Raw genomic sequence first — 23,170 nt, 5'->3', positions numbered from 1 at the left:
ACGATCGGAAGAAAAGGCATGATGTGTTTAAGACAGGTCTCAGGGTAGGCTCGCAAAAAAAGACCCGACCATGAAAAGCCCAAGCCATGACGTCTTGCGACCGGTGTGACCATGTTTCCAAGGGGCCCGCGGCAAGCTGCCTCCTCTCGGCATGTCTACTGTGGTACTATACGCAGCATGCCGAACATTGGGGGCCCTTCCCGAACGAAAAAAACACCCGCCGATGCCGAGCTGAATCAAGAGCCGCCATGCCACCACCACCACCACCACCACCACCACCACCACCACCAACCGCAGGATCCGCGGAGGACGGGAGAAAAAGGGTGGGGGGCGGGGGTGTCGCCCTGCCCTTGTCCTCACATGAAACGCGTTGGAACGATGGATTATGAAACGCATTGCATTGCACGTGAGCCGGGCTCCCGCGGAGGCTGATTCCTCAGCTTTCGTGGGCGTCACACGCGTTGCGTCACCAAGCACGCCGTCAGCCGCGGGTGGGCGAACCGTTGAACCCCCTTCCAACATTCACGTAACCATTACCATTCACGGCAAGCGATCGACGCTCTCGCGTCGGGTCGCCGTCGCGGGCTAGAGGGGCCATTCCAGGTCCTCTCTCCTGCTTTCTCCTCCCCTCCTTCTATAGTATCTTCTCTTGGAGGGTAGGGGGGGGGGGGGGGGGTTCGGCGCATCCAAAGCTCGCCTCACATCGGAGCGTACACAAACGCCAGCTGGTCCACCTCGTCGCCGTCCTGGCCGACAAACCCGACAATGTGCCACCCGCTCGGCGCCCGGAAGGTCGCGCAGCTGCTGGTGCGCGTGCCCGCCGCCAGCGTCCTCCCCGCCGACGTGACGGCGCGGATGTAAAAGTTGCGCACCTTGCCCGACCTCTCCCCCTTGCACAGCTCCGCCTCGGTCCAAAACTCGGCCTCGCCCAGCGCCAGCGTCGCCTCGGTGCCGCCCGACCCGCCGTGCCGAAACACCTCGCCCGATCGGAGCGTCAGCCCGACCCCGTCCAGCCTCGACCCCCCGCGGAACCGCAGCGCGGCGACCCGCGGCCTGCCGACGACCCGCTCCAGCGCGACCGCGTCGTTGAACCACGCCGCCCCCTCGCCTTCCCCCCCGAACAGCGCGCTCTGCCGCAGCCGCCGGCCGCTCTGGGCCCCCGCCTCCTCCCAGCTCAGCTCCGCCCGCACCGGGTTGTGGTCCGACAGCACGCTCTTGCCGTCGGCCTGCAGGAACCGGCGGCCGTCGTAGGCAAAGTCGCGCGCGGCGAGCCGCACGAGCGGGCCCGAGCGGTAAAACACCTTGTCGACCGTCTCGCACCGCGCGTCCGCCGCGACGGGGTTCCCGCAGGCGTCCTCCTCGCCGGGGGCCGGCACCCGCCCGCCCCGCCGCAGCTCCACCCAGGGATCCCGCAGGCCCGCCGCCAGCAGGCCGCGGATCCCCGTGTCCCCGCCCCGCGAGTAGCGGCTGTTGAAGTCGCCAAACACGACGACGGCGTTGCCCGCGCTCCAGCGCGCCATGTGGTCGGCCAGCTGCCGCACGTTGTCCTGCCGCGCCGCCAGGTCCGCCGCCGTCACCCCGGCGTCGGCGTGCAGGTTGTAAAAGTCGGCGTAGTACACGGCCGACGACGACGCGTCCGTCCCGAGCGCCACCCGCATAAACGTGAAGCCCTTGGGCGTCAGGCAGTCGGCCGAGTCCTGGTTCGAGCACTTGTCCCACTTGACCCGCCGGAAGTCGACGTAGGGGTGCCGGGACAGCGTGTTGAGCCCGGACCCCAGCGGCACGCCCCCGGACGTGGGCGTGCGGTGGGGGTGCGTGTTGGTCGAGTAGAGGTGTGCGTGGTAGTTGAAGTCCTAGCGGTGCGTACGGGGTGAGCACATGCGTGCACGGTCACAAAAGAAAAAGAAATAGCGTCAAAGCCAGGTCAGGAGGTCGGAATGAATGGTGCGGGGGAGAGGGGGGGGCGCCAAAGCGATCCAGTGCCCATGGGTGATGATAGGTTTCAACACCGCCCTGGCTGAGACGGCTGGCGCGCCATGTGGTGTTTCGTCTTGGAAGGAAACACAGCATACGCCAGGAGCCCCCCCGGAGAGAAGAAACCCTTTGCGAACCTCCCTCAGACGGATCCAAACCCCCATTAAAAAAAGAAACACTCACTTCTTGGACGTGGATGACATCGTACCCATACTCGTTGAACTTTTGCCCGATAAGCCTGTGGTTGGCGGCCTTGTCCCCCGGCACGTCGTTGCCGTTCACCAACGCCGGCAGGCCGGCCACGTTCATCGAGAGGATGCTGAAGTTGCCCGACGTCGCGGCCTGGCATGCCGTTGGGAAGACCAGCGCCGCCGCCGCCGCCGCCGCGGCCTTGATGGCGCGAGACTTGCGCCGGAACGTCGAGGGCTTCTTCATGGTGACGGGGGAGGGTGGGGAGGTTGCGTTGCTGCTCCCTGCGCGCGCGTTGCTCCAAGCCGATGAGGGGTCGTGTCAGTCACCGGGGGTCTGTTGGAGAGAGAGCGCGATAAGATCTCCGACGCTAAGCTCCAGAGGTTGGTTTCCCTTGCGGAGAACCGTGTAGCACCGTCGTCGTTGGGGGTTTTGCCTTCTAGTTATTCTTCTCTTGCGCATTGCTTCCTCCGTTCTGTATAGTAAGCATATCGATCCGCCCCCTTGTTTTTCCCTATGTCGCAACCAACCCTCAGAACGGGCATGACCGAACCGAAATCTCCCTCCCGTCAGCATGGCTACACATTCCTTCCGCAGACTCCTCCTCCCATTTCCCAGATCACGAAGCGAATATCACGAGGTCACGCCCTGCGCTGCAATGATGTTGACATTCTCATGCGGCCGTGGAGGAACGCGCGGACCGTCTCTTGCCGGTTGTCGGTCATCCCCGGTTCGGGGGCTTCTCCGGAGCGATGTCACCCAAGCAGGGCCTGTGCGCGAGGGACATTCGTCAAGGGGGGGGGGGGGGGGGGGGGCTCGGATAGCAATTATCACATGGATTTGCCCATGTCTTCTTTTTTCTGTTTCTCGCTTGGCCGTTAAGCTCATCTCGGATGGCCTTCCCGCGTCTTTACTGCGTACACGACAGTTGGCAAGTGGATACGGGAAACGTTGACGATTATCAGGGGGGGGAGGAGGAAGCTTGGTTCGAATGGAGACGCTAACGGCGTCAATAGTGTAACTACTACACAGTACATACATTACACCAAAGTACAGTAGCGTACGCTGGCTAGCGTGGTGTCCGTGCCAGTCCCAGCGCCGCGGGCTTGGTGTTTCGAACTGCCGAGTGCCGAAGGCCTGGACTTGGCCGTGGTTCCAGAGTTTGGGCGTGTTGGGGTTCACAAGCCCGTCGCCATCGGCGTGGTGGTATCATTGTCGTCATCAAGTGAACACAAACGATCAACCAGGCTGTCGGCTTTCCCCCTTGCTGAAGCCAGGCCTCTCGGCGTCCGATGCACCCCAGCGGTCAACCCCCATGCGCAAGGGGGGTTCGACTCCTATCCTTATCCGCCCTGGAAAAACGGATCTTGCGGATCACGAAGTAGGTATTAACTAGTAAACACTTGTAGTACCATGATTCATCACGAAGGGAACACAGAGTTACGCTTTGAAGAACGGTGAAAGGCTGCAGCGTAAAAAGGAAATGAAATAAAAAAAAAAAGTTCAAGAGCTCTGTTGCTCAATGTCGGATGTTCCAAACACCAGACTCATGGATGAAGTAGAAGCAGATACGGCGGAGGTAAAGGGGGGGAGATAGTAAGAGGAGAATCAAGGATATGAGAAAGAGCGTGCTAACCAGAAGCACGTTGACTATGAATATCATGCTGTATCGTACGACGCGGTTGGTAGCCTTGATGCTCTGGCCGAAGAGAACATCGATGACAGGGTTGCTGCATTCGGGCTGGCCACCGAAGCCGGTAGCCCGTATCCAGACGCAGAAATGGAATGTGACGACGCTGTCGAGGGCGCAGAGGATGAGGGGTTGTTTAGAAAGCGCTGGACTTTGGTCTTCCCCTTGAATGGGGTTTGAGAAGGCAAGCTGATGCCAACCCGGTTAAGCATATGACTATGCAAGACCGCTACGGCGTGGAACAGAGTATCACACTTGAATGACACTTCTCGTGTTGACAGTGCTTTGATGACGAAAAGGGAGGAGTAAGTAGCTTCCCAGGCAGAGGGCATAGATGGATGCCCGGATCTGCTCGTCGGATGAACAAGCACAGCTTGAGCGTGCAGGGACACAACAGACGCCATGGCAAGCTCTTTTCAATCTCCTCAAGCCTTCATGCTGAGCGATCTCTCTCTCTCTCTCTCTCTGATCGGGGTGATCGGTCTCATGCTAACAATTCTCCCATGGGGAAGAGTAGCATAAAGACGGCTGATGCAGCCCTAGGTTGGCCGCGCAAGGCCGCCCGTGGAAGCTTCATGTTGATAAACCTCAGGGGGCTTTCGGTGCGATGGAGCCGTCTCGACCGTCTCGACCTTCTTGCACTTGCCAACCGCTACGAGACAACGGCAATCCTCCTCATAGGGCATACAGAATGCTGGCACATGGCGGACGAGAGATCGCTCCGATAGACCGCTCCGCCCGAGACACCGTAATGTTCCCTAGCAACCATCAACTACTTCCCTCAAGCGAACATATGCGCCGGCTGGGTGTCGCCGATGGATACCGAGGTAATTCGTTCAGCCACCCGTATTATCAAACCGTCGTATGCATATGCACCCCCGTTCAGAACAGCAGCCTCGCCCTCCCTCTTCAGGATCTTGGATCTTCCCGAGACCCTTCCTCCTCATCCGCCAACTCTTCCTCCGAAGGCAGCACCTCGGGAAACCACCCATACTCGTCCAGATCCACCATCAGCTCCCCCAACGGCCCCGTGGTGACGACCACCCCCTCGGCACGAAGCACCGCAGCCTGGTTCTGCGCGCCTCCCGGGTGGGATCCTCGCGGGGAGATGACGCCTCGCGCGTTGATCACCCGTTGCCAGGGGACGTTGCCGCCGTGGAATCGGCGCGAGGGATCGTCTGGGAGGTGCTTGAGGCAGAGGCCGACCTGTCGCGGACGCTGAGCTGCGTTTGGGTGAGCCTGCCGCGTTTGCCGTGATTCCGGATGGGCGACGGGATGGCGCGAGGGCAGGGAGTAGAGATAACGGGGTGGATGGGAGAGGGCAGAGATGCGGGTGGCACGTACGGGTACCGATCAGCTTGGCGATGTGGCCGTAGCTGGTGACGCGGCCGGGTGGGATCTCTTGCACGGCGCTGTAGACGGCGTGAAAGAAGGCCTCGGCTTCATCGGAGCGAGCCATGGTGGGGAAACCGAGATGGTGGTGGGAGGATGTCTGGCGAGGGAGAGGCGGCTGAGGGAGGAGGAGGAGGAGGAGGAGGAGGAGGAGGGTTGTTGACGTGACCGAGCGGTAAACGACCGGTGTGTAAGTTATTACAGTGAAATTACGCTTCTCACTGTTACTCCAAGCGTTCAGGGTCAATCCGCGAACAAGAAGCCCCCCCTTCGCGTTTGCAAACAGATCATGATGAGCGTAAGCAGCGATATCGACGAATCTACAGCTACGCAAGGTATCAAGTCAAGGGCATTGCATGCCGCATTTTATCCTGCAACGAGCCGGCATCTCAAACGTCCCATTCCCTGTTCATGTTTTCTTCCCCTGAGATCAAACAGAGCGAGTTACCACGGTGATGACACACCACAACACCATGCATCCCTCCTTTGTTCGCCCTCGACGTTTCCGGAGCCGACCTCCTGAAAGCCACGGGGCATTGTATAAGGCACCATGAAGGCCTTTACCTCTTTGACATGCAACCCCCAAAGCCCGTCCCGAGAAGGGCTAGGGAGAGAGACCTTTGGCATCCTACAAAACCCCTTCTGCCTCTTCGAGCCAAGTCAAAAGAAATAGGCATATATCGTCTGAAGCATCGACCGCGGATCGGGAATCTCCATCCCAGAGGCTCTCGAGACGGCTCTCCTGACACACCGGCACAACCCTCACGTTTCCGCAAACGCTCTGTCTGCGCCAGCATGGCTTCGGCGCCTTCTTCCCGAACCCGCCCGGGCCCCTCCAGAACCGCCCGATTCGCGGACGACAACAACAACAACAACAACAACAACAACAACAACAACGACAACGACCGGGTAATCCAAGCCAAAAAGTCCAAAGCAACCCCCCAAACCGGCAACATCCGCGCCGACGTCCAAGGGTGAGCACCTACCCACCTTCGCTACCTAGGTACCTAGGTACCTACCTTTCTTTTCGCACCGATCCCCATCCCGCTAACCTCACGCTCCCCCCCCCTTTTTTTCCCCCCCTTCCCGATCTCCAGCCGCTACGCACCGACCGTCATCCTCCTCCTCGGCACCTCCACCTTCCTCCTCTACGCCCTCCACTACGTCCTCGATCTCTTCGTGCTGCGGCTCACCTTCGTCCCCGGCACGCTCGTGCGCGCCTTCACCCAGCTCGTGCCCGCCTTTCTGCGCTTCCGCCTCGACCCGTCCGTCGTCGAGGGCAGCCCCGAGGAGCGCTCCGCCGTGCTCGAGTTCCTGCTGTCGGGCGTCGTGCCCGTCGTCTGGCGCGGCCTCGTCGGCGAGAGCTACCGCCTGGGCCCCGCGTTCCGGAACCTCGACTGGTACATGGTGCGGTCGTACGAGCTCGACGTGGCGGCGTGCCTGAGCGGCGCGCTGTACGTGGCGGCGCTGGCGTGGTGCGCGGGCGGCGCGCCGCGGAGGCGGTGGGGGTGGAGCGCGCTGTGGCGGCGGCCGTGGGCGCTCGTGGTCAACGTCCTCACCCCGTGGCACGTCCTGGAAGGGCTGGGGAGGGTGGCGTTCGTGGCGGTGGTGTATCCGTGGGTGTTTACCGACTTTCCGCGATGGGGGCTGGTGCTGTTGTTTGCTGGGTGGGGTTTTCCCTGCTCCTTGTGTTTCCCTCTCCCCCGCCCGAGACCTACTGACAACGCCCCCCAAAGGATTTACTACACCCACCATCAGGAGCTGGTGCCCGAGGGTTTCCAGCACCAGCTCATCGGCTCGGTCCTCCGTCTCTGGTCCGGCTGTGCCTACGTGCACCAGGTGCAGTTCCTGGTGGCCGTGGCCCAGGTCGTCTACCTAACCCGGATGCTGCGCTATGTGCAGCAGCTCGTGATTGTCGTTCGTTCCGAGAAGGGGAAGTGATGGTATAGGAACGGAGGAATGGATCAGAACGAGGTAGGAATGGGAGGAGGGGGGAGATGAATTCAAATTGAGGATGGAACGACGGCCCGAGCGATATTGTAACACAACGCACGACAACGGTTCAAAGGTTGAACAACAAGTGATATCAGAATCGTATTTTTTTATTCTCCAGGATATCTAGACGGTCTGCTGCCCTGATGGTTTCAGAGGCACAAGGGAGGCACGACATCCTAGTGAACAAACACGTCGTGCCCTCGCGGTGGGCTTGTGTCTGCCGCATTGCCATGATCTTGCCAAGGTAATCATCTATTCTCTTCGAGTCAGCTTGTGCAACGCCCAGAGGAAATCGCAACAGGATCAAGAGAGTGTGTGAAGAGTGCTTCTCAGATAGCGGTTGGACAAGTGTTTCCACATAGTGTTTCAGAACAGGTCTGTGAACATTGTGTTTCTCATCATAAAAGCACGGAAGAGGCATGTGTTTCATGGAAAGAAAAAAAAAAAAAAAAAAGAAAAACTTACCGGCTCTGGCAGTGCGCACCGGTGTCTGCAGAGTGCAGCGAGACGGGTGCGCAAGGGAGGAAGGATGAAGGCGCGGGGGGCTCTCGTCAGAGCCAACCTCCTCGCTCTTTCACCCCTCCGCCTTCGACCTCTTCGTCGGCGGACCAAAGAAAGACTCCATGGTCCTCTGTCGCTTGTCGAAGCGCGCGCTTCCGATGCCGCCTCGGGTCTTTTTCAAGCCCTCGAGGTGCGTCAGCACGTTGACCGCCACCACGGACAACCTGATGGCCGGCGGTTGCCGTTGCTGGCGGGCCGAGGAAAGCGTCCTGTCACCAGACGCTGCTTCCTCTCCGCCAGCCTTGGTCCGCGCCACGCCGACGATCCCGCGCTCCACCACCAGCTCGGCATAGCCGGTATTGCTCCAAGCAACGGGGCCCGACATCTCCAACCGCTCCACAGCGCCCGGCGCGCCGAACCGTCCGAGCAACACGCGCAGGAGCGATCCGAGAATCAGCCCGTGGGCGATCACGACGATGCATCCCGATTCGCCGTCGGCCGGCTCGCCCTCTGCGGCACGCAGCAGCGGAGCGAGGTGATTGCTCATGAGCCGCTCCGCCCTCTGACGCATCTGGTCGTGCGACTCGGCACCCGCCGCCGCGAGGGACCGCGCGCGGGCAGAACCAAACTTCTCCCCTTCTGCGGCGCCGAAATCGCGCTCGCGCAGATCGGCGAACTGGATCAGCTCCAACGGAGCCAGCGCCCCGGGTGTTTTGGGTGCCTGTGCGGGCTGTTGGTCACGCCCGTCCGCGGTCCCTTCCGCGTTGCTCGCACCGCCGTCGCGACTCGACCGAGCCCTCGTCACCTCCTCGACAACCGCCCGCGCCGTGTCCACAGCCCGCTGCAAATCCGATGAAAGCACGCGCCTCACAGGCCCCAGCGCCCCGGAGGCCAGAAGCCTAGCGAGGCGACGGGCCTGCAGGACGCCGTGGGCCGTGAGCTCCGAGTCGCGAGATCCAGCACTGCCGGGACGATCAGGCGCGTTGCGTTAGTCGCCCGTGCTTTTTTTTATCCATCGAGGATGATGTGTGTGTGTGTGTGTGTGTGTGTGTGTGTGTGTGGGACGGAAACGGGACGGGCGTCAAACGGTGAAAAAAAAGGCGATGCGGCCCAGTCGTTGCTTGCCGGCCGGGCGGGAGCAACGAAAGAAGAAGCGGCGCAGAGGCGGGACAAAAGGACAAGTAAAAAGCGTACTACACCCCGGCGACGTTGTCGACCGTCTCAGCGTGACGGACGAGCAAGAGCCGCATTGTGGTTGCGCAAGAGACCGCCAATTAGCATGGCGACGGTCGTGAAACGGACACCGTGTTTTCCGTTCCCTTGTGTCCCTTACCGCATCCTGTCTCTGGATGCGGCGCGGTTTGGCGGTGGTGGCCAAGAGCCGTGGGAGGGTGAAAGAAGAGAGAGGTTTGTTATTGTGGAAAGGAAGTTGAAAAAAAAGTTTGGTGGACGAAAACAATTTTTGGGACTTGGCTTTTGTTGCATGCGGTTGTGGAGACGGAGACCTGCGGCCCAAGGGTTAGGGTTGTGCTGTGGAGCATGCTGCGTAGGATTCTCCTTTCAGCAACTAATTAGTTAGCTAGTTACGTGCCACCGTCACCAGGCCAGCAAGCGTCGGTGTGATAGCTAATACTGTAACAACAGACAGACAGGCCGGGATGTATGCTTGACGGGGTAAAAAGAGATATATCACAACGTAGTACTCCATTGCCCAAGCCCGACGGTGCCATGTACTCGTCCCATGCAAAAAAAAAAAAAAAAAAAAAAAAAAAAAAGACCACAACGTATCTACAACAAAACCAACCCCGTCCCTACCGACCATGATGTGCTCCGGGTATAAACATAAACAGTCTTTTCCGGCATCCCCTGCCATCCTTTCCCTCCCTCCTTCCCCATCCTCGCCTCTCCCACCCCTCTCCAGTCAATCAATCAAGGATATTATCCGGATACCACGGGCACTTGGCGTCGTGCTTGCTGTTGTCGTACTGCCGGATCATCTTATAATCGGCCATGCAGTCCCAGCAGAACTCGTGCTTGCACTTGGAGCCTGTACGTATGGGAGCCGGGGGGGGGGGAGGAGAGATGGCCCCCAGCAGCCCGTGGTCAGCGCCAGGGTTCTCTCGCGGTGGGAGGGGGACTGCAGCAGCGAGCGAGCGAGCGAGCGACGAGTTCGGCGCGTGGAATGTGTTGCGCGCCCCAGCACGCCGCCGCTCCTTGACGTTGCGGCGTGCCTGATGTGGAATATATATATATATGTGTGTGTGTGTGTAGTATGCGTGTGTGTGTGTGTGTGTATGTGTGTATGTGATTGTGTGTGCGCCGCACATATGCACTCACACATGCATGCATGCATGCAGAGACCCGACCGGATCATCAACGGCAGCCGGCGGCGTGGCCAGAGCCCCAAGGGTGATTGCAGCCCCAGCAGAACTGGTGGCGGCACTTGATACCTATGATCCGGGCACATGCTGTTAAGGTTTCCGCATAAGAGAGAAAAACAAGAGAGACAGGAAGGTGGGAAATCGGAACAAGGTGCTCGGCGGGCGGAGCGTCGTGTGAGGGGCCTCTGACTGTGTGCGTGTGGGTGGCTCGCGGAAAAAGCCGTGGCTGGGTCTGCCCTCGGATCTGATCCTCTTACACGGCGTGGCGACAAGAGAATGGACGAGGTGGAGGGAGAGGGGGCGTGACAGGCATGGGAAAGGCGAAACGTCAACGAGATCAACTTACACGTCATATGTTGGCTGCATTCCCAACCCCTCTCGTTAGCCTCGGCTCTTCTCTCCGTGGTAAGTGGGAGAGAGAAAACCAAACTCACCAGCCGTTGTTTTTCTCGATCGGCGCCTTGCACCCCGGGCAAGGCTTCGTCGTCTTCTTGACCGTCTTTTCGCTCGCCTCCTCCTCCTTCTTCTTCCTCTTGGCCAGCTCCTTCAGGTGCTTTTGTTGGGTTTCCCTTTCCTCCCTCTCCCTCTTTTCCCTCTCCTCGCGCGCGGCCCGCTCCAGGGCCGCCACCCTCTCGGCCTCGGCGCGCTGCTCCTCCTCGAGCAGGCTCTGGGCCAAGGCCCGATCGGCCTCGATCTGGGCGCGCACGGCCCGCTCGGCCTCCTCGTTGGCGGTGTCGAACCAGCTGCGAAAGTTGTCCGGGTCGGCCAGGAACGCGTCGTACTCGTCGCACTTCATGGTTTGGTGCCAGGCGACCTTGTGGTGGAAGCACGACCGCTGGCCGCACTGCAGGCAGGTGACGATGGGCTGCTCGGCGCCGCCCTCGTGGACCTGGCCCATGCCGCAGCCGGCGGTGCACCAGATGAAGTTGGGGGCCGCAGAGAGGGCGGCGCGGAAGGCGAGGGTCTGGTATCTGTGCTCTCTGTCAGCCAACGCGCGCGAGATGAAGACCTCCCCCGAGCGGGACGCGGCCTTACCGTTCGTTGGTCTCGGCATCGGCAAGCCGCTGGACGTCGACGGGATCTAGCTTGGCGCGGCACTCGGGACACCGGATATCATTCCACAGCCGGCTCTCGAGCTCGGACCGGATGCACCTGGCGATGCACTCGAGGCAGCTGTTGATCTCGTGGGTGCAATCTTTGGTCACGGCGACGGCGGGGAACTCGGTCACCGCCTTGGTGTAGGTGCAGATGACGCAGTCGCGGTCCCCTGTAAGCAGATCTGTCACCTTTCGCTGGTTCGTAATGACCACGGTCGACGTTTCCTGGGCAACGTGGTACCTCTGGCCGAACCTGGGGCGAGTTAGCTGCGAAGGGGCGCAAGGAGGAGGAGGAGGAGGAGGAGGAGGAGGAGGAGGAGGTACCCAAGGTCGTCGGGCTGGATGGTCGGGGTGCCATCCAGCTCCGAAGGGAGGTCGGGACTGCTCAGGAACGCCACCGTCAACGCCTTTTGCTTCTCCTCGATGAGCGCGGCGTAGGGGTTGTTGGACAACAGAGGCTCGGCAACGATGGTGGTGGTCGTGGTAGAGCCGGCCTGAGCACGTAACGATGCAGCATTGTCCGATCTAGGATTCCGAGGCTTGCTCCTGGCACGACGAGGGATGGAGTGGGCGAACGGGTCATGTTGCGGCGCGACCGGCTCCATGGGAGGCTTCTTGGGCGTGGCGGTTGGGGGCCGGGCAGGCTCGTCTTCCACCGAGGTTCCCGGGGTTCTCTGGGCAGGATCCTCTTCCGGAGGGGGGTTTCCCGGAGGGGTTGGGCGGTTCGAAGGCTCGCTCTCCTCATCTTCGTCCTCGAAGAGCGGATCTCGGAGCCTGCGGAGTTCGTCCATGGTGATCAAGTTGGAGGGCCTGCGGTGCTGATCTTCATCCTCGAGACCGACATCGAGAAGGGACGGGTTGTATGAGAAGATGTAGCGGTATTCTAGGAAGGTGTCCGAATCTCGTGGGTCTGCGGCGCGAGGTTGTTGTTGTTGTTTTTTTTGTTGTTTTTGTGTGTTGGCAGACCTGGCTGCAGGGGCGAAGAGGGGGTCATCGTCGTCGTCGTCGTCGTCAAAGTCGCGCAGGAGGGATGGGCTGACAGAGCCGTAGAACGGGACGGCTGTCGGCAGAGAGATGGAGGACATCTTTAAGGAGTGGATGGATGGAGTAAGCAGGGTGAAGAGTGGGAGGTGAGACGAGGCGAGAAGACTCCTCGATGAGGATGATCCTGTGGGCTGGGGTCAGGGGCCCGTTAGCAAGGTCCTTTAAGAAGAGAAGCAAGCGTGTTGGGCTTGGGAGGTGGTTATCCGACAGCAGAGGAGGGCGGCGGCATTGTCATGGCCGTCCTTGTGTCCTTTGAGCCCATTCTGGTCATGCGTTTTCCCTATCTACAATTCTTGTGGTGGTGTTTCACTGAGGCAAGGGGCGTCCACGTCCCCGGAGTGTGATGCACAACCCATGGTCATGTATGTGATACATCATGAACGCCCATGCCGTGGACCCATGTCGGGAATATCTCCAAGCTTCTCGAAGTTCCGACCCGAAGACAAGCCGATGAAAGGAAACGCCATTTGAACATGTTCCAAACCAGGGGGGCTGAGCAACAAACAGGACTGACGAGGACAAAACCAAAAAGAACAACTTGCCTAAGGTACTTTCAAGGTTGGTACCAAGCTCGTTCCCCCCCGGAGGTATGTCGGGTACAGAGATGAGATAGAAGGATGAGGGGAGGGAGAGAGGGGGGGGGGGGGGGGGATATCAGGCCCAGGAAGGAGTCCGGCGGTTGTTCAGGGCGAGGCCGACTTGCGCATGACGGACGGACGATCCCCGCTCTGTGTCAATGGCTGATAATGAAGAGAGAATCGACAGGCAAGGGGGAAGATTTGAGGGTCCGCTGTTGAGAGGAATCAGCATGCCCGTTCCATTGTCCGAGTGTTGGCAGAAATGAAGGTGATTGTCGGTGAACATGGAGGGTCGAGGATGAAAAAGAGAGGGCGGGTGGTGCCTGACCTGAACGCCGGGCCCATTGTCTGACTGATCGAAACTGGGGGACCCGAAAGACTCCTACAGACGCAGTCCGCCAGGGCTGGAGGAGGATGCAGCAGCTTCTGGTGTGGGGCCGGGCGAACGAGACTCCAACAGCCGAGCGAAGCAGCAGCGGTATGGTGTGGCAGACGGGGCTGCATCCAAGCGTGAGGATAGACCTCGTCAATGGAGTGCCCTGTGAAGTGGCAGCAGACAAGCGGCCGGAGGGAGTGCGGGGGTCAGTGTCAACGTTGGGTGGTTCGTGGCGTTGTGTCCCCCCCTTGGGGGTGGGAAGGGGGAGAGGGACGCCTGGGCCTCATCGCACATCCCGGGCTTCACTTGTGCCAGCTCGGCTGCATGCCAGGCTTGTCTATCTGTCCGCATGCCCACCTGAGCGAAGAGTCGCGAGCGAATGATTGGGCCTGGGCAATCGGAGAGAGAAAGCGTTACGATTCGTGCCTTTGCCCACCTCAGAAGCCCCGGCAAAGGGGGGGGGGGGGGGCAGCAAGAGCCAAGGCAAGGCTGCATGCGGGACAGATAGTTGGTACCTACAGCTTTCGTCGAGTCAGGGGTTCCCTTTTGAAGCTTGATACCGAGTTACCATAGGTACCTACCTACGGCTTACGGTAGTTCACTATTTCACAGGTAGGAATAGGTACCGTAGGGAATTACTTGACCTGAGCTGCATGCGCCGCCCTGTGTTGGCCTACGCACCCACCGTGTCTCAAGCCGAGGAGCCATCGATCACAACCAGACCGAGTCACCGTTTAGGAAATTCGCCTGAGCTGAGCAGCGTTGCTCTCAGGTTGTCCATGATCCGTGTTAGCGTTGAGGCTAGGCTGATGACGTCTTACGGCGAATGCATCTACACAGTATGGATCTCTCTGGCGGCGCCGCTGCTAGCCGGTTCCCTAAGAGACGGCGGGTATGGGGTCCCTGACCTGACTTGGGGGGAGGGGAACCGGGAACCTGAACAGCCTCAGCAGGAGTGGGCCACCTGGGACACCTGCAAGTCTCGGGGTCATCGGACTGCCGGACGAGGCTGTGTGAGCGGGGCAGATGCAGCTCTCCCGTCACAACCCCCCCGCTCTCTCTCCGCTCGTTTGATCCAGGGCGGTGTGTTTTTTGACGCTGAGGGGCAGTGTGCGCTGGCACCATGGACGGCACAAGGACGACCGCTCAGCTGAGTGAGGCAAATACCCGTTTACACCTTGGGTAACTACCTAGAGGGAGCTGTTTAGGGCGTGATGATGGGGACGGCTGCTTTTAGGCGCCTTGCTCCCTTGGAAAGGTCCTGTGCCAAGATGAATCCAGTGGGGCCGGTAGTTAGCGGCGTTCTGCCTTAGCTACCTGCTATAGGTAAGTAACGTTGACGAGTTAGTATACATAGGTGGTTGGTGGCTGCGTCGTACCTAGATACGGTCAGGTACCCGACGGTATTAGTGAATCTTGGAGAAGACGCTGACAGCACAGCACAGTACAGCACGGCCTGAAAGGGTTCCACGGCCGATGGGAGCTCGACATTTCCCAGGTTTCTTTTCCGTTGGATGGCCTTCTTCAGCTTGATCTTGCATTGCCTCGGTTTCTGGTGGGTGCCGTTCCAGACATGGAATGCAATGGTTCATATCGTTCGTTCGTTCAAGAGGCCCATGGTACCGTACCGTACGAAAATAGGTAGCGATCGTCAGTTACAACCAAACCCGTACACGTCCCGTTTCCCGTTTCCCAATTCCCATTTCCCAATTCCCATTTCCCCATCACCACCCAACCCGTCCATCATCCATCCATCCATCCACACGACGCAAGGTACATCCAAGGCAAGGTAGAGGTAGGCACCTTGTCGACCTAGGCTACCTTAGCTGCCTAGGGACAGGTAGGGTTACCAGAGAGATGCACGCACGCTCTCCAACGATCCCCGGAAACGCGACCACCGGCCAAGCCCGGCCCAACCCCACCGCCAGGCGTCCTCCTAAGGCCATCCGCGGGGGAAGGGCCAGAACCCGGGCACGCCGCTCTCCTGGAGCCTCTCGGGCCGCTCGCGCGCCGAGTAGTAGATGTGGTGCACGAGCGTCCGCTGGCCCCTGTCCAGGAACCTCTGCCGCTTCTCCTCGGGGCCCCAGGCCACCAGGACGTGCTGCTGGCGCACGGGGGTCGGCTCCTTGATGACGTCGCCCTTGCCGACCTGGCGCATGTAGAGCGCCGGCGCGACGGTGGCGACGGGCATGAGGTCGCGGAACAGGTCCTCGGCGCCGGGGGCCGGGTCGAGCTTGGAGAGGACGAAGGGCTTGCGGTTCTGCAGGATGTTTTCGCAGCGCAGCTGGCCGGCGTCGCGCCAAAAGTCCGGGTTGGGCTCGAACTCGTGCTGCCGCCCGGCCCAGATCATGTAGGTCGACAGGTCGAGGTAGAAGTGGTGCGTCGACGTCATGAGCTTCTCGTGCAGCCGGATGGCGGGCACCACCATCTCGTCGTGCAGACCGCGCAGCGCTTTGTGCTGCCAGTCGTCCTTGTCCTTGCGGAACACGCTGAGCAGGGAGCCCAGCTCGAACGTAAGCTCCCGCGCCCGCTTCCACCGGGCCTTGTGGTAGTCGGCCGAGTGGATCACGGCGTTGAGGGCCTCGGCGCGCCATGTGCGGAGGGCGAATTGGTCTATGTTTGCCATTTCCCTTGGAATTAGCCTTGCTTTCTGCTTGACAGAGCCCCAAAAACAAGAACAACAACAACAACAACAACAACAAAAGGACGCACCTCGTTTGGGCTGCACGTTGGTCTGCATGGACGCCTCGAGGAAGCTGATGGCCGAGACCAGCTGGGGCACGGCCCCGTAGAGGGGCTTTTGGAACACATTGTCCTGCAGGTAGCGCAGGACGAGGGCGATGATGACGTCGATGTCCGTCTCGGGGTACCTGCACCCGTAGACCAGATCCGGGTGCGCTTGAAGGTACCGGCGCAGGCCTTGGACGTCCTGGCTCGACCGGCGCGCCCTGGCCAGCACCTGCTCGAACCGGTCTTCGTCGTCGAGGATGGGCTCCATCACGGCCGTGACCCAGTCGTTCGCGGCGTTGACCAGATCGTCAAAGTCCTGAGCAAAGCAAAAAAAAAAAAAAAAAGCCAACCAGGCCCATGTCAGCCAAAAAGCCCTCGCTCCCGCGCATCGGCATGTCGCGCGCAAAACTCACCTGGGCGACCTCCTTGGGGGTCAGGTCCTTGAGGTACGGCTGCAGGCTAAAGATGTGGGAGCGGGCCTCGTCGAGCTCGGCCTGGAGGCGCTGGATCTCGGCCTGCATGACGGCGCGGTCGTCGCCCGAGCCTGCGGCCTCGGCGGCGGCGGCGGCGACGGCAGCAGCACGCTTGGACTCGGCGGCGTGCTGCAGGCGGAGCGCGTCGGCGGCGCGCTCGGCCTGCTCGGCCCGGCTCTGCGCCTCCTTCACGGCCTCCTTGAGCCGCCGCTTCTCGATCCTCGCCTCCTGCTCCATCCTCTCCAGCTCGCGCGTGAACTGGTGGATCAGCTCGGCCTCTCGCTCCGCCTCGGGCCGCCGGGGGGGCTGCTTGTCCTGCCCACGGCGCGGGTACGTTTCGTAGGCGGACGACGCGTCGTCTTCGGTCTCCCACCAGCCGGCGGGGTCCTCATACGCCGGTGCGGGCTCGTCGGACCGGCGTTTCGCCTTTTGGAGACGTCGGCGAGCCGTGGGCGACTGGCCGGCGGTGCTTGGGGCCGCCGCCGCCGTCTCGGTCGTTCCGGAGCGCGCGGCTTCCAAGTGCTTCTGGAAGGAGGAGGAGAAGGAGGAGGCCTCGTCGCTGCTGTCGGGGGGCAGGCTCGGCGGATACGAGCTCGGCGGCGGGAACCCGAGAGACGAAGAGGGCGCGGCAAAGGCAGGATGGGAACGCGGCGTATGAGGGGAAGACATGGACCTCCCCTCGGAAGCATCCCGGTACGCCTCATGCCCTTCCTCATCCAGCGACAGGGACCGCGCCCGCCTCGGCTGCGAGGGCAGCAGGCCGCCGGCGACGGGCTCCATGATCATGCCGTCGGCCGGATCGCGCAGATCGATCAGGTTATCCGACACGTCGTGGCTGTACGGCTCTGGGGGTTCCTTCGGAGGGAGCGGCGGCGGGGCGCCGGTCGCGTTGTCGTCCACGGGCGCCTTGACGGCCCGTTTCGAGGGCTTCCTCTCCCTGTTGGCGGAAGGCTTGGGCGGCTCGCCATCGAAAGGGCGAAGCTCGCTCATGATGGCGCGAGGGGCAAAGCAGGCGCTGGACGTTGATGACATGCTCGGCGCGCAACACCCCCAGGGGTCCCTCAGACACGGCCCGAGCTTGACTTTAAAGCCAAACGGGCCAGCAATGCGTGTTACAACGGCTCGGCCTGGTGCGGTCCAACCAAAGGCTGTGTGTGCGTCTAGAGATGTCGAGAAGGAAGCGGTCTTTGTCACAAAGGGGTGTGCATAATGCCCGCAGGAACGCCGCGGCCAGGGACGTGAGGACACGGACAGGTGTCCGGGGGAGGGGCCCAGGGGTCCTGAGGACGAAGTGCGGGGTCACACCTGTGGTAGGTATGGTAGGCTTCAGGCTTCAAGACTGGGATAGGAAAAGATAGGCAGACAGGCAGACAGACAGCTAGGTAAGGCAAGGTAGACAGGGGCGTGGGAGGGACAAGCTCCGACAACCGAGCAGATCCAAGCCCGTCCCTGTCACGAGCATGGAGGCGTTCTTGACGGGAAGCTCGAAACCTCAACGGCCATCTGCCTTGAGGGGGATCTAGGGGTCTACAGTACCTGGCTGGAGGACGGCAGGGCTTTCGGTAAGGGATCTTGGCTACCAAGGCCAGGTCCGTACGTAACCCCTCGTCGTTGATGGGATAGATGGAGCAGCCCTGCTTCCCCCACGTACTATACTAGTACCTATGGATGGGGAGGTCCGGTAACGGGGCCTTTGCCCACCCCCTCTTTGTGACGGTCTTACAGGAATACTGCGTAGTACTGTATAATTAATTACATGGTTCCTGTGCCAAGGAACCAAAGCCTGATATTGGGCCCGGCAGCAGCGCAGAGACATGAGTGCCATGTCCAATGTGGTCAACGGCCAGAGGTTCCATCAGCCCAATGTGGGGTTGCCCAGGGAATGGTGCCGAGTCCTGTTCTGGCCGATAACTAGTTAACTCACTAACTAATTTAACCACTGTAGTACAGCAGTTAGAAATGCTCTGAGCCCCCAATCCACCCCAACCCACCACCACCCACCACCACCTATTCAGGTCGTCTCTGTGGCCGGCTTGGAGTGACCCACCCATACTACAGTACGCAGTACACAGCCTTGTGGGTCCCCCGCGCCGAGGCGCTGAGGCCCGCCTCCATGCGGGACCATGCGGGCATATACGCATGTGCGCAGTATAGTGAACGAGCTACCAACCAGTAGGATCTACGAGGCGGACCGACATGGACGTAGCGGACGGGTGACGGGTGGCCCTGTTGGGTCGCTTTCCTTCCGGTAGGTACCCATGTAGTATTAGTCGTACTTTGTAAGCCAGGAAAACAAAGAGAAAACAGAACCAACTTCTCCAATTCTGTTCTATGAAACCGAACTTTAGATCTCAGTAGGTTTCATTCATTGTGTTGTTTTGTTCCATCCAATCTCGGCCTCCATTGGCCCCCCCCTCCCCTCTCCCTCCCCCCACACACTCACAGGGCTTCCCGTCTGTTGTTGTCCTGCCACGCCACCTACCCTCACAGCCTTGCCAGCTTGCCAAGCCTGCCGAGCCAGGAAGTACCTTGGGCTAAGGTATGTATGAACAGCCGCATTTCCCATCTCCTGTCAAAGTGCGCTATGTGGAGTTTACAGTACTTGGGGTGTACGCAGTATTACTATATACACGCCATGGCATTCTCCCTCTCCAATCACCGAGCTCTGTCTCACACACACACACACACACACTCTCTCCCCCGCTCTCTCTCCTCTCTCTCTCTCTCTCTCTCTCTCTCTCTCTCTCTCTTGCTCTCTCTCTCTGTCCCACCTCCGCGTTCCCATCCCATCAGATCCATGCCCCCCCCCCCTGTACTAGCTATCCGGTCCCGGTCCCATGCATGTTTTTGGCAACGGACGAACACCACACAGCCGCACTCCAGGATTACAGCGCTTGCGGGGAACGTTGCAGAGGCCAGGTAGACCGCCCAAGCTGAACCCGGCGTCGGCGAATCGCATGGCCCCTGCTTTCCGGATGGCATGTCGCAGCAGAGAGAGGAACGAAACACGGGAAGAGGGGGGGAAGGGCAGCAGGACAACGTACATACACCAAGACAAGAGTTAGGCATCCATCCTTTCTCTCCCCTTCGGCGTGGTGCGGAGCAGGGCGGGCAGATGGGGAGCTCCGAGATGGAGTTGGGGTTCCAGTCCTGCGCCGTGTCCGTTTTGGAGACCGGACCATGGACCGAGAGTGCCGACACAGGCATGGCAGGGTCTCGTCTTGCCTGGGTACGCTGGCAAAGGCGGGAATGGAACAATGGAAACATCATTGTCGGATACGTAACCGGACCTTGGGGTGCTTGGGATGGAACTCTCTCTCTCTCTCTCTCTCTCTCGCTGTCCCCCATCCCGCATCCCTTTCAGGGTCCCTCCCCCTGACAGCCTCGTCCTAGCTAGGCTGCTGGCATCTTGTCCTTTCACCTGACGTGCTAGAACGCCTTGCCCTGCCGTTAGCGGCTGCAAGCTGTATCCATCGTCAGCAGCTATCAACTCGGCTCCTTTGCCCCCCTCCCCCCCCTTCCAACCACCCCCTCAGCCGCCGCTGGCCGTCTTCTTCTCTTCTAGGTTCTGTGCTTTTGAGGCCTCTTCCAGCCTGTTCTCCTACAGCCTGTTCTTGCTGCCAAGTCGCCCAACAAGGCCAACCAGGGCAAACTAGCCAAGTCGCTAGACGAGCCCGTGAATGAATAGCCAAAGTGCCGACGACTTGGGCAGCCTTGTTGAACATCCCATTCCCGAGCTTGGCAAACCCGGGACTTGCTTTTAATGAGGCGGGCTCTTGGGTGTCCTAAGCAGCGTTCTCAGACAGCCACAGCTCTCATCGGATCCTCGTCGTCGTCGTCGTCGTCGTCATCGTCGTCGCCGTGGTCACCAGCCGACCTTCAAGCCCCATTCGTGCATAGCTCTGGGTAGTTGGGCCGGGTTGCTCCATCACCACCACCACCACCACCACCTCCTCCTCCTCCTCCTCCTCACATCATCCATTGCCCTTCCGTAGCTTCCCGCCATGGATTTCGACAAGCTCACCATCAGCGAGCGCAAGATCATAGTCGGCATCGACTTTGGCACCACCTACTCGGGCGTGGCCTGGGCCGAGACGCAGCGTCCGGACCGCCGCATGGCCATCACCGTTTGGCCCATCTCCAAATCCAATCGCGAGGGCGAGTCCTCGGACAAGGTCCCGACCAAGCTGCGCTACAACGGCGACGGCGACCCGGAATGGGGCTTCTCCATCCCCGTCACGGCTCCTGCCGATGAGATCATCGAGTGGTTCAAGCTGTAAGTCCGCCGGGGATGGGGGGGGGGGGGGGGGGGGAGATGGAGGTTCGTAACGTGTGCGCGCGTCCGTGGCCTTGGGAAGCTAACCTTCTCTCTCCCCCCCCTTTTTTTTTCCGCAGCGACCTCGATCCGTCCCTGCAGGCCATGGGCACGGCCGTGACGAGCGCGGCCACCCGCGGCGCCCGCAACGTCGACAAGCTCGTCACCGACTACATGTCGGCCCTGGGCGACCACCTCATGTACACGCTCCGCGAGAAGCTCGGCGAGGGCGTCGTCAAGAGCACCCCGCTCGAGTTCGTCGTCACCGTCCCCGCCATCTGGAGCGACCTGGCCAAGGACAAGACCCGCCAGGCTTGCCAGAAGGCGAGGGGCCTGTCGGCCTCCAAGGCCCCGATCCACCTCGTGTCGGAGCCCGAGGCGGCCGCCATCTACGCCCTCCACGGCTTGGATCCTCACGGCCTGGAGACCGGTGACAGGTAAAGAAAAAAAAATAACAGGCCCATTTGCCACTCTTTTTTTGGCTCGTCCTGACAAAGACTCAACAAAACAGCTTTGTCATCTGCGATGCGGGCGGCGGCACGGTCGATCTCATCTCGTACACCATCACCAACCTCAAGCCGGTCCTCGAGGTTCAGGAGGCCACGCCCGGCTCCGGGGCTCTGTGCGGCTCGACCTTTCTCAACATGCGCTTCGCCAAGTTCCTCAAGGCCAAGCTCGGCAAGGTGGACGGCTTTGACGACGAGGTCCTGGCCGACGCCATGGAGAAGTTTGAAAAGACAGTCAGTTCCTTTTCCTCCCCCCTTTTTTTTGGCTCCTTTTCCTTCCTCGGACGAATCGGCGCTCTCCCCCAACCTCCCTTGCTCTCTGTCCGTCTGCTAACGCCTCCCCGCCTGTTTCTTCTTGTTTGGTTCTTCTCCTGTGCAGATCAAGCGCCAATTCACCCTGACGGCCCGCGACGACGAGACCTTCATCGTGCCCGTCGGCGGCCTGGCCAACAACAAGGAGCTCGGCATCAGCCGCGGGCGCTTCGCCCTCAAGGCGTCGGACCTGCGCGTCATCTTCGAGCCCGTGGTGCAGGAGGTGATCAAGCTTGTCAAGGACCAGATCGCGGCGTCCAAGGTGGCCATCAAGGCGGTGCTCCTCGTGGGCGGCTTCGGCGCGTCCAACTACCTCAAGGAGCGCCTGCGCAACGCCGTCGACCCGTCCGTCCAGATCATGCAGCCGCCCAACGCGTGGCTCGCCGTGGTGCAGGGCGCCGTCATGAAGGGCCTCGCGCTGTCGGCGCCCGAGCGCCTGACGCAGGTGCGCGTGCAGAACCGCAAGGCGCGCAAGCACTACGGCACCGAGTGGCGCGTGCGCTACGAGGAGCGGAAGCACGCGGCGCTGCGCGGCAAGAAGCACTGGTGCGGCCTCGACGGGTGCTGGAAGGTGTACACGATGGAGTGGTTCATCCGCCGCGGCGACGCCGTCTCGGAGAACGAGCCCTTTTTCACGAGCTTTGTCTGGACGGGGCCCATCAGCCAGGGCCGCATCAAAAAGATCAAGATGGACGTCTACGCCGACCGCACCTCGCGCGACGCGCCCCTCGCCAGGGACGACAACGTCAACCTGCTGTGCCACGTCGAGGCCGACGTCACCCACATCCCCGAGAGCCAGCTGCCCCGGAGGAGAGGCGCCGACGGCCAGTGGTATTATGAGCTCGAGTGCAAGATTGAGGCCGTCTGTATGTCATTTTTTTTTTTTTTTTACTCTGCTCTCTCTTGATGGGGACCGACCCAATGGCTGACCCGTATCCGTCCAGACCTCTCGGCGTCAACGCAGTACACCCTCCTGTACAACGGCCAGCGGTACAACTCGGTCACGGCCGAGTACGTCTGAGCCAAGCTCGAAACCGGGGGGCCGGGCCAAGGAAAGCGAGGGAAAGCCGCTCTTTACTTGATAGGCGGCAATGACGCCGTCATGCGATGCGTGATAAAGGGGGGGGGGGGGGGGGGGGGTCCTTTGGAGGCGTTTGTATCTTGACCCAGGTTGACACTGGATGCTCTCTGTTGTATGTTGGTCAAGTCTTGTTTTTTTTTCTTCTCCAGCGAATCAATCAATGAATCAATGACGATGAATCATGTCGGTTTCCCCTCCCTCCTGTCTTCTCGCTTAAGGCATTGCGTTGCCAACCATCTGCCCATGTCCGTTTGCCAGGTCCCCAGGGTAAGCACACGTCGCTCGACCGTTCAAGACAAGACGGCAACAAGAATGAGAGAGGAAAGTTTGGTATTCGATATTCCGCTAATAATGTAGCAACCCAACACCCCGCAACACATACACACACACACACACACACACGCTCACACTACACACGGCCAATGCTACTCCTGGCAAAGCCAAGGCATGCATGACACGCACACAAGCCGCCGCAGAGCGACCGCGTACAAACAAGGCGCCAGACATCTGGTGCCTCCTCCCTGTGGTCCTCGAAC

General features: G+C 60.6%; 7 protein-coding genes across 7 annotated transcripts; 2 read left to right on the top strand and 5 right to left on the bottom strand.

Annotated features, from left to right (window-relative positions):
• Positions 1–698: 698 nt before the first annotated feature.
• Positions 699–2,409, bottom strand: VTJ83DRAFT_6920 (uncharacterized protein; the record flags this gene model as incomplete). The annotated part of the gene is made up of 2 exons (XM_071013685.1): positions 699–1,853; positions 2,158–2,409. The coding sequence occupies 2 exons, from the start codon at positions 2,407–2,409 to the stop codon at positions 699–701; spliced, it is 1,407 nt and encodes a 468-aa protein (XP_070864547.1).
• A 2,353-nt stretch (positions 2,410–4,762) lies between these two features.
• VTJ83DRAFT_6919 (uncharacterized protein) lies at positions 4,763–5,312 on the bottom strand (the record flags this gene model as incomplete). The annotated part of the gene is made up of 2 exons (XM_071013683.1): positions 4,763–5,076; positions 5,198–5,312. 2 exons carry the CDS (start codon positions 5,310–5,312, stop codon positions 4,763–4,765), a joined length of 429 nt encoding a protein of 142 aa, XP_070864546.1.
• A 506-nt stretch (positions 5,313–5,818) lies between these two features.
• Positions 5,819–7,186, top strand: VTJ83DRAFT_6918 (uncharacterized protein; the record flags this gene model as incomplete). The annotated part of the gene is made up of 3 exons (XM_071013682.1): positions 5,819–6,219; positions 6,343–6,912; positions 6,982–7,186. 3 exons carry the CDS (start codon positions 5,819–5,821, stop codon positions 7,184–7,186), a joined length of 1,176 nt encoding a protein of 391 aa, XP_070864545.1.
• Positions 7,187–7,488: 302 nt separating this feature from the next.
• On the bottom strand, positions 7,489–8,991 carry VTJ83DRAFT_6917 (uncharacterized protein; the record flags this gene model as incomplete). The annotated part of the gene is made up of 4 exons (XM_071013681.1): positions 7,489–7,492; positions 7,706–7,730; positions 7,850–8,703; positions 8,936–8,991. 4 exons carry the CDS (start codon positions 8,989–8,991, stop codon positions 7,489–7,491), a joined length of 939 nt encoding a protein of 312 aa, XP_070864544.1.
• Positions 8,992–9,666: 675 nt separating this feature from the next.
• VTJ83DRAFT_6916 (uncharacterized protein) lies at positions 9,667–12,304 on the bottom strand (the record flags this gene model as incomplete). The annotated part of the gene is made up of 5 exons (XM_071013680.1): positions 9,667–9,788; positions 10,469–10,482; positions 10,557–11,093; positions 11,158–11,472; positions 11,544–12,304. The coding sequence occupies 5 exons, from the start codon at positions 12,302–12,304 to the stop codon at positions 9,667–9,669; spliced, it is 1,749 nt and encodes a 582-aa protein (XP_070864543.1).
• A 2,849-nt stretch (positions 12,305–15,153) lies between these two features.
• On the bottom strand, positions 15,154–17,452 carry VTJ83DRAFT_6915 (uncharacterized protein; the record flags this gene model as incomplete). Its single annotated transcript, XM_071013679.1, has 3 exons — positions 15,154–15,830; positions 15,930–16,263; positions 16,361–17,452. The coding sequence occupies 3 exons, from the start codon at positions 17,450–17,452 to the stop codon at positions 15,154–15,156; spliced, it is 2,103 nt and encodes a 700-aa protein (XP_070864542.1).
• A 2,972-nt stretch (positions 17,453–20,424) lies between these two features.
• On the top strand, positions 20,425–22,574 carry VTJ83DRAFT_6914 (uncharacterized protein; the record flags this gene model as incomplete). Its single annotated transcript, XM_071013678.1, has 5 exons — positions 20,425–20,696; positions 20,816–21,172; positions 21,247–21,475; positions 21,621–22,419; positions 22,498–22,574. The coding sequence occupies 5 exons, from the start codon at positions 20,425–20,427 to the stop codon at positions 22,572–22,574; spliced, it is 1,734 nt and encodes a 577-aa protein (XP_070864541.1).
• Positions 22,575–23,170: the final 596 nt, after the last annotated feature.

This window comes from Remersonia thermophila, chromosome 6 (genome assembly GCF_042764415.1).
Source record: "Remersonia thermophila strain ATCC 22073 chromosome 6, whole genome shotgun sequence".
Classification (NCBI taxonomy): domain Eukaryota; kingdom Fungi; phylum Ascomycota; class Sordariomycetes; order Sordariales; family Chaetomiaceae; genus Remersonia; species Remersonia thermophila.
Note: the sequence above shows the minus strand (reverse complement) of the source record. Positions and strands in the feature narration are given on the sequence as shown.